Source organism: Thamnophis elegans, chromosome 16 (assembly GCF_009769535.1).
Source record: "Thamnophis elegans isolate rThaEle1 chromosome 16, rThaEle1.pri, whole genome shotgun sequence".
Taxonomy (NCBI): domain Eukaryota; kingdom Metazoa; phylum Chordata; class Lepidosauria; order Squamata; family Colubridae; genus Thamnophis; species Thamnophis elegans.
In genome coordinates this window covers 28,720,590-28,737,636 of record NC_045556.1, presented here as the reverse complement: position 1 = coordinate 28,737,636, position 17,047 = coordinate 28,720,590, and the positions used below count along the sequence as shown (strand labels likewise).

The 17,047-nt window shown below is 45.0% G+C and overlaps 1 protein-coding gene across 3 annotated transcripts in view; it reads right to left on the bottom strand.

Annotated features, from left to right (window-relative positions):
• Positions 1–1,214: 1,214 nt before the first annotated feature.
• Positions 1,215–17,047, bottom strand: part of NR6A1 (nuclear receptor subfamily 6 group A member 1) — a 77,076-nt gene continuing 61,243 nt past the window's right edge. For all 3 annotated transcript variants that reach the window (XM_032233719.1, XM_032233720.1, XM_032233721.1), the window contains exons 8-11: positions 14,114–14,368; positions 5,677–5,798; positions 4,031–4,183; positions 1,215–2,053 (exon numbers count right to left, since the gene is read on the bottom strand). In XM_032233719.1, the coding sequence (XP_032089610.1) occupies positions 1,965–2,053; positions 4,031–4,183; positions 5,677–5,798; positions 14,114–14,368 (619 nt within the window). In that variant the 3' untranslated portion in view covers positions 1,215–1,964. The remainder of the gene's footprint in view (positions 2,054–4,030; positions 4,184–5,676; positions 5,799–14,113; positions 14,369–17,047) is intronic.

Sequence of the window (17,047 nt, the reverse complement as noted above, 5' to 3'; positions counted from 1 at the left end):
ACCCTTCCCCCCTCCCTCAATCGAAGAAGCATCAACTCCTGGAATGCTAAATGTCTATGGAGATTCTCTGCCCTCCAGGTTATGGTTGTCCCAAAGGTGCTTTTTTCAAGAGACCACTGGACTTTCCTGGCTTTTTTTTCTCTGAAGACATTTTGCTTCCCATCCAGGAAGCTTCTTCGGCTCAGACTGGATTGTGGTGGGGACTGGAAGGATTTATATCCCTACATACAGTATCTCTGTTTCTATATATATTCCTGTCTGCAAGTAATGTAAATCTTTCCATTCTCCGGTCACCTAGTCCGAGCAGAATGAGCTTCTTGGATGAGAAGCGAAACCCCTTCCAAGGAAAACAAGAAACGAGAGGGTCCTTGGTGTTCTCCGAGTGTGCTTCTTTTCTTGCAGATGTTTCACGACCCAGCCAGGTAACATCATCACAGCTGGAAGGGGATGGGGTTTGGATGGAGGGGGAGGAAGAGGAGGACTGTGGGGTCATTGGTGCTCCCTGAGCTTGCTTGGTCTCCGAAGTGAGGCGTGGGAGGAGTCACACATGGATATTAACACAGCCCTTTTGCCCTGGAGACTGAGGTAAAACTTGAGGCCACACCTCCATTCCTCTGACCTCCCAGATTAACCTCAGTCTCCGGCCCAGAAGGAGCGTTTTACCTGACTCTCCCTTAGTTCGAAGACTTAGGATTTTCTTACAGGAATTTTTCTTTTACCTTTTTTTACTTTTAACTTGGATTGCTTCACCCCTCCTCTGTCGTGCTCAGCGCTACTCGTTTCAAGCCTTGCAGCTTGCTAGCGCAAACGCCCCAAGGACCCCACAGTCCTCCTCCTCCTCCTCTTCATCCCAATCTCACTCCTTCTAACACTGACGACGTTACCTGGCTGGATCGTGAAACATCTGTTAAGAAAACCACCAAGCTCAGAGAGCACCAAGGACCCCACAGTCCTCCTCCTTCTCCTCCCCCTTCTAGTCCTGATGATGTTGTCTAGTTGGGTCAGGAAACGTCTGTTAAAAAAACCACCAAGCTCAGAGAGTACCAAGGACCCTCTGGTTTCAACCTCGAGTTACAAAATATTCTCCTTTATTGAAAACCAGAAAAGTCCAATTGTTGCTTGAAAAAAGCATCTTTGGGATAACCCAGGGCATGGATTGACCGCCCTCATACCTGTCTAGCTTTTCTGGTGTGTGTGTGTGTGTGTGTGTGTGTGTGTGTCAAAAAAGGTTGTGTCTGTGAAGATTCTGGTGTGTGTGTGTATCTCTCTCTCTCTCTCTCTCTGCCCCATTGCTTGGCACTTCTCTAGGGGAGTGGGCTACGGCTGGGGTGTGTGTGGGGGGACACAGGCAATGGCCCCCTGGGATGTGCCCTTGAGGTGTGAGCTGCAGAAATGGCAGGCAGCACCTTCTCCTTGAGGTAGTCTTAGTCATCAGCCCAAACCCCCCACCCCACTCCCTCCCCTCCCCAGTACAAAAAAAAATATTCCCCCCCCTCCCCGAAAAAACAACAACACTGTAACTAACATCTTCACATTCTGTAAACTGCGAGGGGGACGCCCCCACATACCCAAAAATTGTGAGGGGCGGGTGAGGGGTGGGGGTGGGGCGGAAAAAATAATGGTGCTGGGGGTTGAAAAAAAAATCATACATTCATCTCTGTCGTGAAATAAATATTAGAGAAAAATGAGTCAAAAATGAAGAACGAGGAAAAAGAAAAAACCGCACACGCAAAAAAAAAATCACCCCCCCTCTTCACAAACACACACACACACACACACAATGACAAACAGCCAGACGCAGGAACGACATTCCCTTCATCCCCAAGGATTCTGGGTAGCGAGGTTTGCCACTGCCTGCGGGAAGCGGTTGAGATGGTCCCTCAGTCGCAGGGCGTCTGCTCCATTCTTTCCTGGGGTGTATGTGTGTCTGTGTGTCTTGGAGGGGGCGTCACGGAGCTCCGGCTTCATTCCTTGTTCATGGAGGCTCTACAAGAATGCAAGACGGCCTTGAAGAGGAGGGGGAGCTGCTCCAGAGGGACGTTCACCATTTTTCCTGGCAAGGCAAGAAATCCAGCATGAATCGCAGCCCCCGTACCCGCGTCCCATCGGGATGCCAACAGCTGTAGCCCACCAGACTTTATATCGGCTGTGACCAGGGGGGCCTTTGCCCAGGTTCTCCTGGTGCATCAATTGCGGCCCTACTTGGATCAGGAGGCACTCCAAACGGTCACTCATGCCCTAGTCACCTCAAGGTTGGATTACTGCAACATGCTCTACATGGGGCTACCCTTGAAAAGTGTTCGGAGACTCCAACAAGTCCAGAATGCAGCCGTGCGAGCGATATTGGGTGTACCTAGGTACACCCATGTTACACCTATCCTCCGCGAGCTGCACTGGCTACCTATTGGTCTCCGGACACAATTCAAGGTGTTGGTTATTACCTTTAAAGCCCTACATGGCTTAGGGCCAGCATACTTGCGAGACCGCCTACTGCCACACTCCTCCCAACGGCCGGTAAGATCCCACAGGGTGGGCCTCCTTCAGATGCCGTCAGCCAGACAATATCGACTGGCGGCTCCCCGGAGAAGAGCCTTCTCTGTGGCTGCTCTGACCCTTTGGAATGAACTACCCCCAGAAATCCAGACCTTACCCACTCTCATGGCCTTCAGAAAAGCTGTTAAAACCTGGCTATTCCGGCAGGCCTGGGGCTGTTGACCTCATTGTTGAGGTCCAGCCCCGATCAAAACGAATGTATGTGTGTTGATTTTAACCTGTTTTTATTTTTATTTTTTTACTATTTCTTTTTTTCCTCATTGTAAGCCGCCCGGAGTCCTCCGGGATTGGGCGGCCTATAAATCGTATAAATAAAATAAAAATAAATAAAATAAAATATCTCGCTTCGCAACGCCTTACGGCACCTCTGCTAAGCAGTTTACAGAGTCAGCATCTTGCCCCCCACAATTTTGGGTCCTCGTTTTACTGACCATGGAAAGGGAGCAGGCGGAATCGACCTTGAACCAGTCAGGATCAAACTGCTGGCAGTGAGCAGAGAGCCTGCAATGCTGCACGCTACCCACTGCACCACCACAGCTGATAGAGAGATAAAGAGTGGGATAGATAGGTAGGTGGGTGGATAGATGGGTGGATGGATGGATAGATAGATATGGATGGATGGATAGATATAGATAAAAATATAGATAGATAAAGAGACAGAGATAAAGATAGATAGATAGATAAAGATAGATAGATAAATAGACTGATTATAAGATAGATAGATAGATAGGTAGAAAGAAAGAAAGAAAGAAAGAAAGAAAGAAAGAAAGAAAGAAAGAAAGAAACAGCCAGAGCACTTAGACTTATATACCACTTCACAGTGCTTTGAAGCCCTCTCTAACCGGTTTACAGAGTCAGCATCTTGCCCCCAACAATTTGGGTCCTCGTTTTACCGACCATGGAAAGGGAGCAGGTGGAACCGACCTTGAGCCGGTCAGGATCGAACTGCTGGCAGTGAGCAGAGTCAGCCTGCAATGCTGCACGCTACCCACTGCACCACCACAGCTGATAGAGAGATAGATAAAGAGTGAGATAGAGATAAGTAGGTAGGTAGGTGGGTGGGTGGGTGTTCCCACAGGCTCATCCTAGAAGAGCAACTGGGAAGACTTTTGAAGTTTGGGCGCAGTGTTTGTGAACCTTGGCAACTCTACAATGTATGGACTTCAACTCCCAGCATTCCCCAGCCTGATGGGAGTTGAAGTCCAGACATCGTAGAGTTGCCAAGGATGACAAATATCGCTCCCAAACCTCAAAAGTCTTCCCAAGAGCCCAGTTGCTCTTCTAGGATGAGCCTGTAGGAACATCTCAAGAATATTGGGCTTGTTATCATCCAGAACTTCTGGAGATCAATAGTCCACAAGTCCTAATCTAAGCAAGGACATCTTTGTTGCGCTTTCTACTTGCTCTCAAACTCTGTTTCGGGGTCTCCCAGCTTCCAGCCCAAAGAGGATCTCCTTAACCTGGATGAGTGGCTTACCTGCGATGTACCGGATCTCTGGCAGACACATCATCAGATCCGGAAAGCGGCTTGGCTGGTGCGGGTATTTGAACTCCATGAAGTCCTGGCAGACGTACCAGTATCGCTTGTTCAGCTGCTCCAGCTGTGAGGCGTTGGCCAGGCCCCGAATATCTGGATGGAGGACAGCACATGAGGAGGAGGAGGAGGAAGATCTATGGATCAAGAAGCTGTGAAGGCTCCAACACTGGAGGTTTTTAAGAAGAGATTGGACAATCATTTGTCTGAAATGGGAGAGGGCCGTGATGGTGAACCTTGGACACCTGTGCCCTACGTGCCACGCACAGCCATCGCTCTGGGCACATGAGCTGTCGCCTGCTGCTCTTCTGGGTCCAGGTGCGTCAGCCAGCTGCTTTTCACATGAAGGGGTGTGTGTGTGAAAACTGGAAGAGCAGCTGCCTGGTGCGCATGTGAGCACCAGAAAGATAGATAGATAGATAGATAGATAGATAGATAGATAGATAGATAGATAGATAGATAGATAGATAGATATAGATAGAGTGATAGATAGATAGATAAGATAATTTTAGATAGATAGATAGATAGATAGATAGATAGAGTGATAGATAGATAGATAGACAGAAAGATAGATAGATAAATAGATAATTTTAGATAGATAGAGTGATAGATAGATAGATAGATAGATAGAGATAAAGAGATAGATGGATAGATATACAGATAAAAGATATATAGAAGATAGATATATAGATATATAGAGATAGAGAGATAATGATAGATAAAGTTAGATAGAGATACAGATAAAGATAGAGATAGATGATAGATATAGAGATAATGATAAAGATATATGTAGATAAAGGTAGATAGATATACAGATAAAGATAATGATAGATGATAGATAAATATATAGAGATAAAGATAGATAGATAGATAGATAGATAGATAGATAGATAGATAGATAGATAGATAGATAGATAGAAAGATAATTTTACATGGGAAAAGACCCAAATACAACAAGACCAGCATACTACACCCGTGAAAATCTACGAAAACAAATATAGATATATACAGTACTGTGCAAAAGTTGTAGGCAGGTGTGAAAAAATGCTGTAAACGAAGAATGCTTTCAGAAATATAAATAATGATTGTTTATTTTTGTCAATGTTCAAAATGCAGCATTTACAGCATTTTTTTACGCCTGCCTAAAACCTTTGCACAGTAGTGTGTGTGTGTGTGTGTACAGATAGATAGATAGATAGATAGATAGATAGATAGATTAGATAGATATAGATAGATATAGATACATAGATATAGATAGATAGATAGATAGATAGATACATATAGATAGATAGATAGATAGATAGATATAGATAGATATAGATAGATATAGATACATAGATATAGATAGATAGATAGATAGATAGATAGATATAGATAGATAGAGATAGATAGATAGATAGATAGATATAGATAGATAGATAGATAGATAGATAGATAGATAGATATAGATAGATAGATATAGATACATAGAGATAGATAGATAGATAGATAGATAGATAGATAGATAGATAGATAGATAGATAGATAGATAGATAGATAGATAGAATGGGGGGACGGGATGATCATTTGGTTTCTTGGCGGCCGCTCACCTTGGTTGAGGAAATTGATGGCCTTCATGCAGGCGTATTCCTCGTTGCTGACTTTCAACTGGCTGAACTTGCGGTACAGGTAGATGAGTCTTTCCATAACTTCCATCCCTTCTTCGCTGAACCTTCAGAAAGGGAGAAAAAGGAGGTCGGAAGGGCCCCATCGACAAACCTCTGGTCTCTCCCTCTAGGGCTAATCAGCTCCTGTCTTGAGGATCCAAAGGAGGAGGCAGCAGAAGAAACCGGAACAAAGAGATTGATGGAGCGGGGATTCTGGTAGCTATTGACTGGGTGTTATATACCGTATTTTTCAGAGTATAAGACGCACCTTTCCCCCCATCTAAAAGTGGGCGAAAATTTAGGTGTGTCTTATAGACCGAATTTAGGGACGTGGTGGCTCATTGGCTATGACGTTGAGCTTGTCAATCAGAAGGTCGCCAGTTTGGCGGTTCGAATCCCTAACGGAGTGAGCTCCCGTGACTTGTCCCAGCTTCTGCCAACCTAGCAATTCGAAAGCACGTAAAAATGCAAGTAGAAAACAGGGACCACCTTGTGTGTCGTGTGGGTACAAATATTTCTCTGCAACATCCTTCCATGGATTTTAATAGATTGAACAGTTAAACATTGTAAAGTTGTTCATTGCCTTCTTATCATATCTTCTAATGAAATACAATAATAACATTAAGCGTAGTTATTCTCATCATGCTAATACTAACAACTGTCATTTCCTTCTTTATCTTGATAGAGCCAAGGTGGCGCAGTGGTTAGGGTGCAGTACTGCAGGCCACTTCAGCTGACTGTTATCTGCAGTTCAGCGGTTCAAATCTCACTGGCTCAGGGTTGACTCAGCCTTCCATCCTTCCGAGGTGGGTGAAATGAGGACCCAGACTGTGGCGGCGATATGCTGACTCTGTAAACCACTTAGAGAGGGCTGAAAGCCCTATGAAGCGGTATATGTCTAACTGCTATTGCTATTGCTATATATTTTCTATTCTTCTTTTTCCTTTCTTCTTCTATTTCCAATTTCCTTTTTTTACTCTCTAATCATGGGTAAAACACATTCCAAATCATATGATAATCAGTTTGCTCTTTCTCCTTAATTGCTAATAATAATCTGTTCATTTCTGCACATTCTAATATTTTCCTAAGCACCTCCTCGTCAGTAGGAATTTCGTCACCTTTCCAATATTGGGCAAATACAATTCTAGCTGCGGTTAATATGTGGATAGTTAAATATGTATTCTCTTTATTATAGGTTTTAGGTAATAACCCCAATAAAAATATTTCTAGTTTTAACTCAATAACGTTGGTTTATCATCTTTTCCAACCATATCTTTATTTCTTTGCTTCTCCACATGCCTACCACATGTGATAGTATCTTAATAGTCTGAAAAATATGCGTACTCCTGACGCAACAATGGGATGCCCGTTGTGTTGGAGGACATTTTCAACGACTTAATATGATCCCCTCCTTAATTCTTTTTGAGGTGTCCTCAAACTTTTTTAACAGGGGCCCAATTCACAGTCCCTCAGACTGGGGGCGGATGGCGGACTGGCTAGGTAGGCGTGGCTAGATGACCATGTGACTGGGTGGGCATGGCCAATGTAGCAGTCCATCTTGCCTTTGTCCTTTCTAAGCTGTACTTGCTGAATCCCAAGGTATCTATTTCAGAGGTGGGTTCCTACATCAGAAGCGAACCAGCAGTAAAAGAATCCGGAACCCACCCCTGATCTATTTATTTAATAAGGACAACCCCCCCCCAAGGGAAAAAGAGCACAGACTTTCTTGCCACTTGTCTAATTTCGGTACAACAGTAACTTCAGGCTTCTTAAAATAGGCCATTAAAAAAAAAGAATAAAACAAACAGTATTTCCTTCAAAATTAACTCCTGATCGTGTTTCAGATGACCTCACAATAAATCAGACTGAGAACTGCACCAATTAAGGCTGCAACTAAAACCCTCCCAAGATTTGGGAAAGAGAATCAGCCTTAAAATCCATTAGCATTAGACTGTTGGTGGCGCAATATTGGAAGAAGGAAGACTTGCCTACAATCCAAGAATGGACATTGAAAGTAACAAACTTAGCTGAAATGGCTAAAATATCGGCATATCTCAAAGATCATTCAAATGAGAGATATAAACGAGACTGGAAAAAATGGATTGATTATATACAAAATAAATACGGGACTAAGAAATTCCAGTTAGCCTATGCTTAAGATCAGAAATGATTTAAACTGTTAAAAGTCAGTTCAGTAAGAAGAAGCTAAGGTCAATCTAGAATGTCATTAATTTCTTTATTTCTTTTTTCTCAATAGATTTTAGACTGTGTTAGTTAAAAATCTATACCGTGTACGGGTTCTGGGAAGTCGGGGGGGGGGGAAGGAGGAGGGGGGTGGGGGGGTGGAGGGAGGGAGGGGTACACACAACAAAAAAATTGTACTTCAATGTCTTAATGATTGACAAATGATGACATATTTGGGTTTTTTTTAAAGAAAAAATAAAAAAGTTCTGTTTTAAAAAAAAAAATCCATTAGCATTGCATTTCTCTGAATGCACCGTGTATCTTTCATTTATTATAAATTGATTTCCGAGGCATTTAACTTATAGAACTATCTTTTGTTACGACTTCCAGCAATATTAATCTGAATCTCTTACTTTATTTAAAACGAACAGATTTCAAATTGTATAAACCCCATTGAAATTGTCTGTAGCCAAACACAACCCCCACTGATTTGCTCTCTCTCTCTCTCTCACACACCAATCCGCTTTGAAAGGTAAATATTATATATATAAAGTAAATGTTATTTACACTGGAGGGATTTAGTTGAGCATCCATTATGCAATAACCATCCCCGAGGCCAGGATGGGGCTGACCTGCTCAAACAGAACTCAAACAAGTCCCTGGCTCAGATTATTGGGGCATTTGGGGGTTCAGAGGAAGGGAAGGGTCCTTCCCCATCCCCCACACCCAAGACCCCGTAGAGAGCCAAAGTCAACACATGGAAGAAGAGCTCATCACAAGGTCACCATTAGCATGGTGACCGAGCTGAAATGGATAGACTAACATTAGCAATTAAGGAAAAAGAGAAAAGTGGTTATTATGTGCTTTGGGAAGTATTTTACCAATGGCTAGAGAATTTTAAAAAAAAGAAACTGGAAATAAAAGAGGGCGGCAAGAAGAAGAATAGAAAATATACCAAGATAGAGATAAGAATAAAATGACAATTGTTAGTATTAGCACGGGTCCCCAAACTTGGCAACTTTAAGACTTGTGGACTCAAGTCCACAAGTCTTAAAGTTGCCAAGTTTGAAGACCTCTGATCTAAGTGGAGAGATCACAGAGGAAGTGATTACAAGAGAGTAAGTTATGCTGGCTGGAGAATTCTGGGAGTTGAAGTCCACAAGTCTTAAAGTTGCCAAGTTTGAAGACCTCTGATATTAGTATGATGAGAATAACTATGTTTAACATTATTATTGTATTTTCATTAGAAGATATGTTAAGAAGCAAATGAAGAGCTTTAAATTGTCTTAACTGTTCAATGTATCACAATCTAAGGAAGGATATTGCATAGAAATATTTGCACCCAGATGACATGCTGCCTATGGAAAGGTGGAATGTATTTATATTTTTAAAATGGAAAAATAAATAAAAATATTGTTTTTAAAAAAGCATTGTGACCGAGCCCTCCCTGCCAAGAGACCCTTTTCAAAAGACAAGTGCCCTCTGACACCCTGGACCACAATTCCCATCAGCCCCAGCAAATGTGTGGACTCCTAACATCAAAAACGTCATTAAAAAAAAAAAAGCACAACCAAGAATGTTCTTCCTGCGCCAACTCAGGAAGCTCAGACTGCCCAAAGAGCTGCTGATTCAGTTCTACGGAGGGATGATTGGGTCTGTCATTTGCACTTTTATAACTGTCTGGTTGGGCTCTGCAACCAATTAAGACACACAAAGACTTCAACAGATAATTAGAACTACAGAAAAAGCCATTGCTAATAACCTGCCTTCCATCGAGGACTCAAAAAGAGGACAATATCTACAGACCCTTCGCATCCTGGACATAAATGGGTTCAACTCCTACCCTCAAAATGACAGTTATAGAACATAAAACAACAAGACACAAGGACAGTTTTTCCTGCCCATGCCATCACTCTGTTAAACAACGGATTTACACAACACTGTTAAACTAGTTGTTGTTGTTAGTTGCGAAATCGTGTCCGACCCATCACAAACCCATGGACAATGTTCCTCCAGGCCTTCCTGTCCTCTACCATTCTCAAACTGTTTACTAAGACTGTCTTACTATTCTCATCCTTCCTATGACCTATCTCCCCCACTTGTGACTATAACCTTGTTGCTTGTTATCTTTATGATTTATATTGTTTTATTTAGTTTCCTAGCGTGATTTTGATTGCTTATTTAGTATTCTATGACTTATCACTAAGTGTTGTATCTTATGATTCTTGATGAATGTATTTTTATGTACCCTGAGAGCTTCTGCATCAAAGACAAATTCCTTGTGTGTCCAATCACACTTGGCCAATAAAGAATTCTATTCTATTCTATTCTATTCTTCATTCCATTCCATATTTTATTTTATTTTCGATTCTATTCTTCATTCCATTCCATATTTTCTATTCTATTCTATTCTTCATTCAATTCCATATTTTCTATTCTCTTCTTCATTCCATTCCATATTTTCGATTCTATTCTATTCTGCATTCTATTCTATTACTGCATTTTTCTCTGTTCTGTTTTGTTCTGTCTGTTCTATTCTATTTTATTCTATTCTATCCTATCCTATCCCGCCCTAGAGTTGGGAACAACTAGCACATATGTGTGTGAGGGGAATCTTTACATTTAGGCAAGAAAAACCCAATGCACAGGTATAGTATAGGTGGTACCTGGCTCAATAGTAGTAACTGTGAGAGGGATCTTGGAGTCCTAGTGGACAACCATTTAAATAGGAGCCAGCCGTGGGCAGCAGCTGCCCAAAAAGCCAACACAGTTCTAGGCTGCATCAACAGAGGGAGAGAATCAAGATCACGTGAAGTGTTGATGCCACTTTATAAGGCCTTGGAAAGGCCACACTTGGAATACGGCATCCAGTTTTGGTCGCCACGATGTAGAAAAGATGTGGAGACTCTAGAAAGAGTGCAGAGAAGAGCAAGAAAGATGATTAGGGGACTGGAGGCTAAAACCTATGAAGAACGGTTGCAGGAACTGGGTATGTCTAGTTTAATAGAAAGAAGGATTAGCAGGAACATGATAGCAGTGTTCCAATATCTCAGGGGCTGCCCCAAAGAAGAGGGAGTCTAGCTATTCTCCAAAGGACCTGAGGGCAGAACAAGAAGCAATGGGTGGAAACTAATCAAGGAGAGAAGCAACTCAGAAATTTTCTGACAGTGAGAACAATTAATCAGAGGAACAGCTTGCCTCCAGAAGTTGTGAATGTTCCAACACTGGAGTTTTTAAAGAAGATGTTGGATAACCATTTTGTCTGAAATGGTGTAGGGTTTCCTGCCTAAGCAGGGGGTTGGACTAGAAGACCTCCAAGGTCCCGTCTAACTCGGTTATTCTGATTCTAGGGTTAAGTACCCTAGTATCTGAGTCTGGGTCAGCTCTTCTGCATTTGTCTCTTTCTGGAGATGTCTGCCCCCCCCCCCCCTTTAGAGAATCACCCAGAACCGCCCCCCCCCCTTGCACTCTCTCCCCAGAGAGCAAATTTGCCGGCTGGTGCAGCCCTTTTCAGCTCCTGATAAGAGAACGGAGATGAGAAAGCCAGATGCTATAAATTTTTTGCAGTTGGGGGAAAACTGGAGGGGGGGGCGGAATGTGGATGAGGGGGTTGAAAGGACGGACAAGGCTTGATTTAAAGGGAGGGTGGGAGTTTCAAGGCAGCCCAGGGCGGGTCAAGGTTTCCAAAAGGAGAACAACGAAAGTGGGAGAGGAGAGGCAGATGTGCGGCAAGCGGGGAGGGGGGGTGGCAAGCAGCCCCTGTGGCCCCAGGGGGATGGCGGTGAAAGAGCAGACTCAACATCTGGAAAGGGAAGGTCTTCTTTTATCGGGGTTCTGCCCTGGGGTGGGGGAGGACGGGGACACACACGACTGACGTCTTCAAAGCTGGTTTAGGGGAGGCTCAGATGGAGGGCTTGAAGGAAACGCTCACATCTGCATGATAGGAAGTCCCCAGGGATGGCCGAAGAGTTCTGGATGAATTGGGGGCTGGAGGGGACCCCTGGATCAACTGGGGGGGATGGAGGGGGATCCCTGGATGAATTGGGGGCTGGAGGGGACCCCTGGATCAATTGGGGGGATGGAGGGAAATCCTGAATGAATTGGGGGGTGGAGGAGTTCTAATGAATTGGGGGCTGGAGGGGAAGTTCTGGATGAATTGGGGGGCTGGAGGGGGACTTCCGGATGGATTGGGGGGTGGAGGGGGAGTTCTGGATGAATTGGGGGTCTGGAGGGGGAGTTCTGATGAATTGGGGGGCTGGAGGGGGAGTTCTGGATGAATTGGGGGGCTGGAGGGGGAGTTCTGGATGAATTGGGGGGCTGGAGGGGGAGTTCTGGATGAATTGCGGGGCTGGAGGGGGAGTGCTGATGAATTGGGGGGGCTGGAGGGGGAGTTCTGGATGAATTGCGGGGCTGGAGGGGGAGTTCTGATGAATTGGGGGGGCTGGAGGGGGACTTCCGGATGAATTGGGGGGCTGGAGGGGGACTTCCGGATGAATTGGGGGGCTGGAGGGGGACTTCCGGAGGAATTGGGGGGCTGGAGGGGGACTTCCGGATGAATTGGGGGGCTGGAGGGGGACTTCCGGATGAATTGAGGGGCTGGAGGAGGAGTTCAGATGAATTGGGGGCTGGAGGAGTAGTTCCGGATGAATTGGGGGGCTGGAGGAGGAGTTCCGGATGAATTGGGGGGCTGGAGGGGGAGTTCCGGATGAATTGGGGGGCTGGAGGGGGACTTCCGGATGAATTGGGGGGCTGGAGGGGGACTTCCGGATGAATTGGGGGGCTGGAGGGGGACTTCCGGATGAATTGGGGGGCTGGAGGGGGGCTTCCGGAGGAATTGGGAGGCTGGAGGGGGACCTCCGGATGAATTGAGGGGCTGGAGGAGGAGTTCTGATGGGGGCTGGAGGGGGAGTTCCGGATGATTTGGGGGGCTGGAGGGGGAGTTCCGGATGAATTGGGGGGCTGAAGGGGGAGTTCTCGATGAATTGGGGGATGGAGGGATCCCTGGATGAATTGGGGGGGGGCGGATCCCCCCTTTTCGCAACCTTATGATGAGCGAAAAGTCATCGGGGGAAGCTCTTGAGGTTTTTAAGCGAATCTGGGTTTCCGCCCCTTAAGTTTGCTCATCAGAAGGTCGCGAGAAGGGGATCATGTGACCGTCATAAATACGAATCAGTTGCCAAGCCTCCTCATGTCAACCACCTGTCCACGGAGGGGACGCTGCGAAGATTGTTCAGCGTGAAAAATAACCACGAGCCGCTTCCCCCCCCCCCCCCAATGCTGCTGTTAACTTATTAACACTAAGCGTTAACTAAGCGGACAGTTCATCACTAAGCGAACGGTTCTAACTCGAGGATGGCCTGGGCTTCTGCTCCACTTGGGTCTGTTGGTGTTTGGGATCCAGGTGGGGGGGAGGGCACCCCCTTTTCAAACAGATTGATGGAAGTTTCCAGGATGCCCGGTTAAGAAAGTGCCCACTCTGGCTTCCTCTCGGCCACTCAAGACCCTTCGGCCGAAACTCCATCCCACCCCCATCCCCACCCCTGAAGGAAGAATCGGGAGGTCCGACTAGGCCTTAAAAACTCAGCAGGTGCTGGAACCTGGTTGCCACCACAGAAAGCCTCCTCCTTTGGAGGAGGATGCCTAGCACTGATAGAGTTCCCTAGCTGGGTCATGAGACGCCTGCAAAGAGACCACCAAGCTCCGAGAGCACCAAGGACCCCACCGTCATTGCCATCTTCTTGTTCTTGTCCTTCTTCTTGTCCTCCTCCTCCTCCTCCCTCTTCCTCCTCCATGCTCACTCCTTCTAGCACTGATAAGGTTACCTAGTTTGGCTAATTAAATGTCTGCAAGAAAACCACCAAGCTCAGAGACCAACAAGGACCCCACAGTCCTCCTCCTCCTCCTCAAACCCCACTCTCTTCCAGCACTGATGATGTTCCCTAGTTGGGTCATACAACGTCTACAAAGAAACAACCAAGCTCAGAGAGCACCAAGGACCCCCAATGTCGTCTTCTTCTTCTTTCTTCTTCTTCTTCTCCTTCCCCTCTCCTCCTCCTCCTCCTCTTCTCTTTCTTCCTCTTCCTCCTCCATGCCCACTCCTTCTAGCACTGATAATGTTACCCAGTTTGGCTAATGAAACGCCTGCAAGGAAAACCGCCAAGCTCAGAGACCCTTTCAAAGCCTTTTATGATTTTACCTGTGAAGCTCATCGTCGGAGGGCGAATACTTGGCAGTCACCTCCGCCAGGTCCCCGAAGATCTGCTTGCTGTAGACGGTGAGGGAGGAGAGAAGGATGAGCTCCTGCCAGGTGGAGCTCAGGAGGCAGGTGTAGTCCTTGATGGACAGCTCGCAGAAGAAGGGCAGCTTCTTGATCCAGGAGATCTGACGGAAAAGCAGCTCATCCGCCAGCCGGCACAGCAGGGCAAACAGCTCGGCCTGGCTAACTCTGTACCTGCGGGAGCCAGGAAGAGGACAAGGGTTGGAAGTGTAAAAAATAAAGAGGGGACCTTTGATCATCTACGATGGAAATGTGATAAAGCAAAAATCTCTCTATATAAAAAAATCGCTGTGTGTGTTTGCATGCGTGTGTGTTCCAGCATAACTCTGGAATGCCTTGAACAATTTCAACCAAACTTGGTACACAGATGACTTACTCTCTGGAAACTGAATACTGTGGGGGTAAGACGCCCCTAACACCCATCAGGGTGCGTGTTCTGTTAAGATGCAGCCTGTTGTGCCTTAGAACGGCTTCTACTGTACTGCCGTAAAATGGCTTCTACTGTGCAGCGCAGTGGCGATGTCATGGTAACGGTTTCACAGTACTCCACAAGGGGGCTTCCTCTGGAAAGGGGGAAAATCCAACGTTAGAAATTACTGTATTTTTTGGTGTATAAGATGCACCGGAGTGTAAGATGCACCAAGATTTTGAAGAGGTAAATTTTTTTTAAAAAACGTTTTGCACTCTACAGGCCTCCCAAACCCTCTGCATGCCTTGTTTTTTGTGAAAACTGGGGGTGGGGGAGGGGAGCAAAAAACATCCTTCTTTTCACAAAAAAAAAAGGACATGAAGAGGGTTTGGGAGGCTTGTAGATTGCTCCTGGGGGCTGGGGGGACAAAAATGGCCCGGTTTTTTGCTCATTTTTGCCCTTCCCATCCCACCGAGCACTCTGAAAGCCTCCTAAAGGCAATGCATGGCCATTTTTTGAAGGGGGCAGGGTTTCGGGAGGCCAAAAATGCTGTATTCAGTGTATAAGAACCCAGATTTTCACTCTCTCTTTTTTTTTTTGGGTGGGGGAAAGGTGCATCTATCTGTAAATATATGGTAAGTTTGGTCTGGACATTTCCCCCCTATAAATAAATACCTGGGCAATTCCGGGTTATTAGCTACAGTATTTTTCGGAGTATAAGACACACCGTTTTCCCCTAAAAAAAGACTGAAAATCTGGGTGCGTCTTATACACCGAATAAAATATTTTTTGCCTCCCGAAGCCCCGCCCCCTTCACAAAAATGTCCATGCATAGCATTTAGGAGGCTTACAGAGAGCTCTTGTGGGCTGGGGAGGGCAGAAATGAGCAAAAAACGGGCCGTTCCCCCCCCCCCCCTAGCACTCTATAAGCCTCCATAAGGCTATGCATGCAATTGGGGGGGGGGGGGGGCAGGCCTGTTTACGCAAAAAAACAGACCATTTTTGGGAGGTTTGCAGAGTGCAAAAACTTTTTTTTCTTTTTGGAAAGCTCTTCAACAGATTGATGAGAATTACATTGATCAAGTGCTGTGCCAGCAGAAACAAAGTCTTAGGTGCTGCAGATTGTCAGCGATTTCCTTCTCCGGTACATGGATAAATACACCTGGAAACATCTACCTGCCTACCTACTCTCTCTCTCTCCCTACCTATCTACTGTATTTCTCTCTTCCCCCTATCTACCTATGTACCTACCTACTCTCCCCCCATCTACTGTATTTCTCTCTTTCTATTTCTCTCTCTCTATCCCTCTACCTACCTACTTACCTACACACACACTCTCTCACCTACTGTATTTCTCTCTCTCTTTCTCTCTCTCTCTCTCTATTCCTTTATCTCCCTACCTAGCTAACTATCTCTCTCTCCCTACCTACCTACTGTATTTCTCTCTCTTTCTCTCCCTCTCTATCCCTCTATCTACCTACCTACTTTTTTTTTAATTTGCCTCTTCAAAACCTTGGTGAGTCTTATACTGTGGTGCGTCTTATACTCCAAAAAATACGATAGTTAAAAAAATTAAAATTGGAGTACGATTCATATTTTAATACAAAAATATATATATCTTGAAAACAGAAGAATGAAACCAGATTTTTTTTCCCTTTTGGGTTTAATCATGGAAAAAGAAACGAGAGAGAGAGAAAAATTGGGACTTTCTTATTCTCGATGTTGACCGCAGCTGTAAGACCATATAGCATGCGCAAAAATGGGAGGACACTTCGATTCCTACCATGGAGGAACATTTGCAGAAGCTGATGGGAGTTTGACCGAAATGGCAAAATTGACTCTTTTGATCAAAGAACTTTATGCTTGAAGGGGGAAAGAATGAAACTTTTGATTTGGGGGTTTTATTGATTGGACGGACGGGCCTTTATAGAAATGGCTGGTTCATATTTTTATTGGTGGGGGGGATGAAAAGGTGCGATTGGATGTGAATTTTACTGCAACAGAGAGAGTCGGAAGTCATCGTTTCTTTTTTCTTTTTTTATTTCCTATCCTCCCTCACTTCTCTTCCCCCTCTTCCTCCCCATTTACTTTTACTTTACTTTACAATGTCTCTACTTAAAATGATTAGAAACTAACCAAAGAGAGAAGCAACCTTGAATTAAGGAGAAACTTCCTGATAAGTGAAGACAATTAACCAGTGGAACTGCTTGCCACCAGAACTTGTGGGTGCTTCATTACTGGAAGTTTTTAAGAAAAGACTGGACAATCGTTTGTCTGAGATAGTATAGGCTCTCCTGCTTGAACAGGGGGCTGGACTAGAAGACCTCAAAGGTCCCTTTCAGTTCTATTATAATTCTTTTTTTTAGCAGATTTTTAAAAATTATTTTTTTCTTCTACAACACCTTACAGTCTTTACATCAACATTGTTATGTCATCATGCCTGT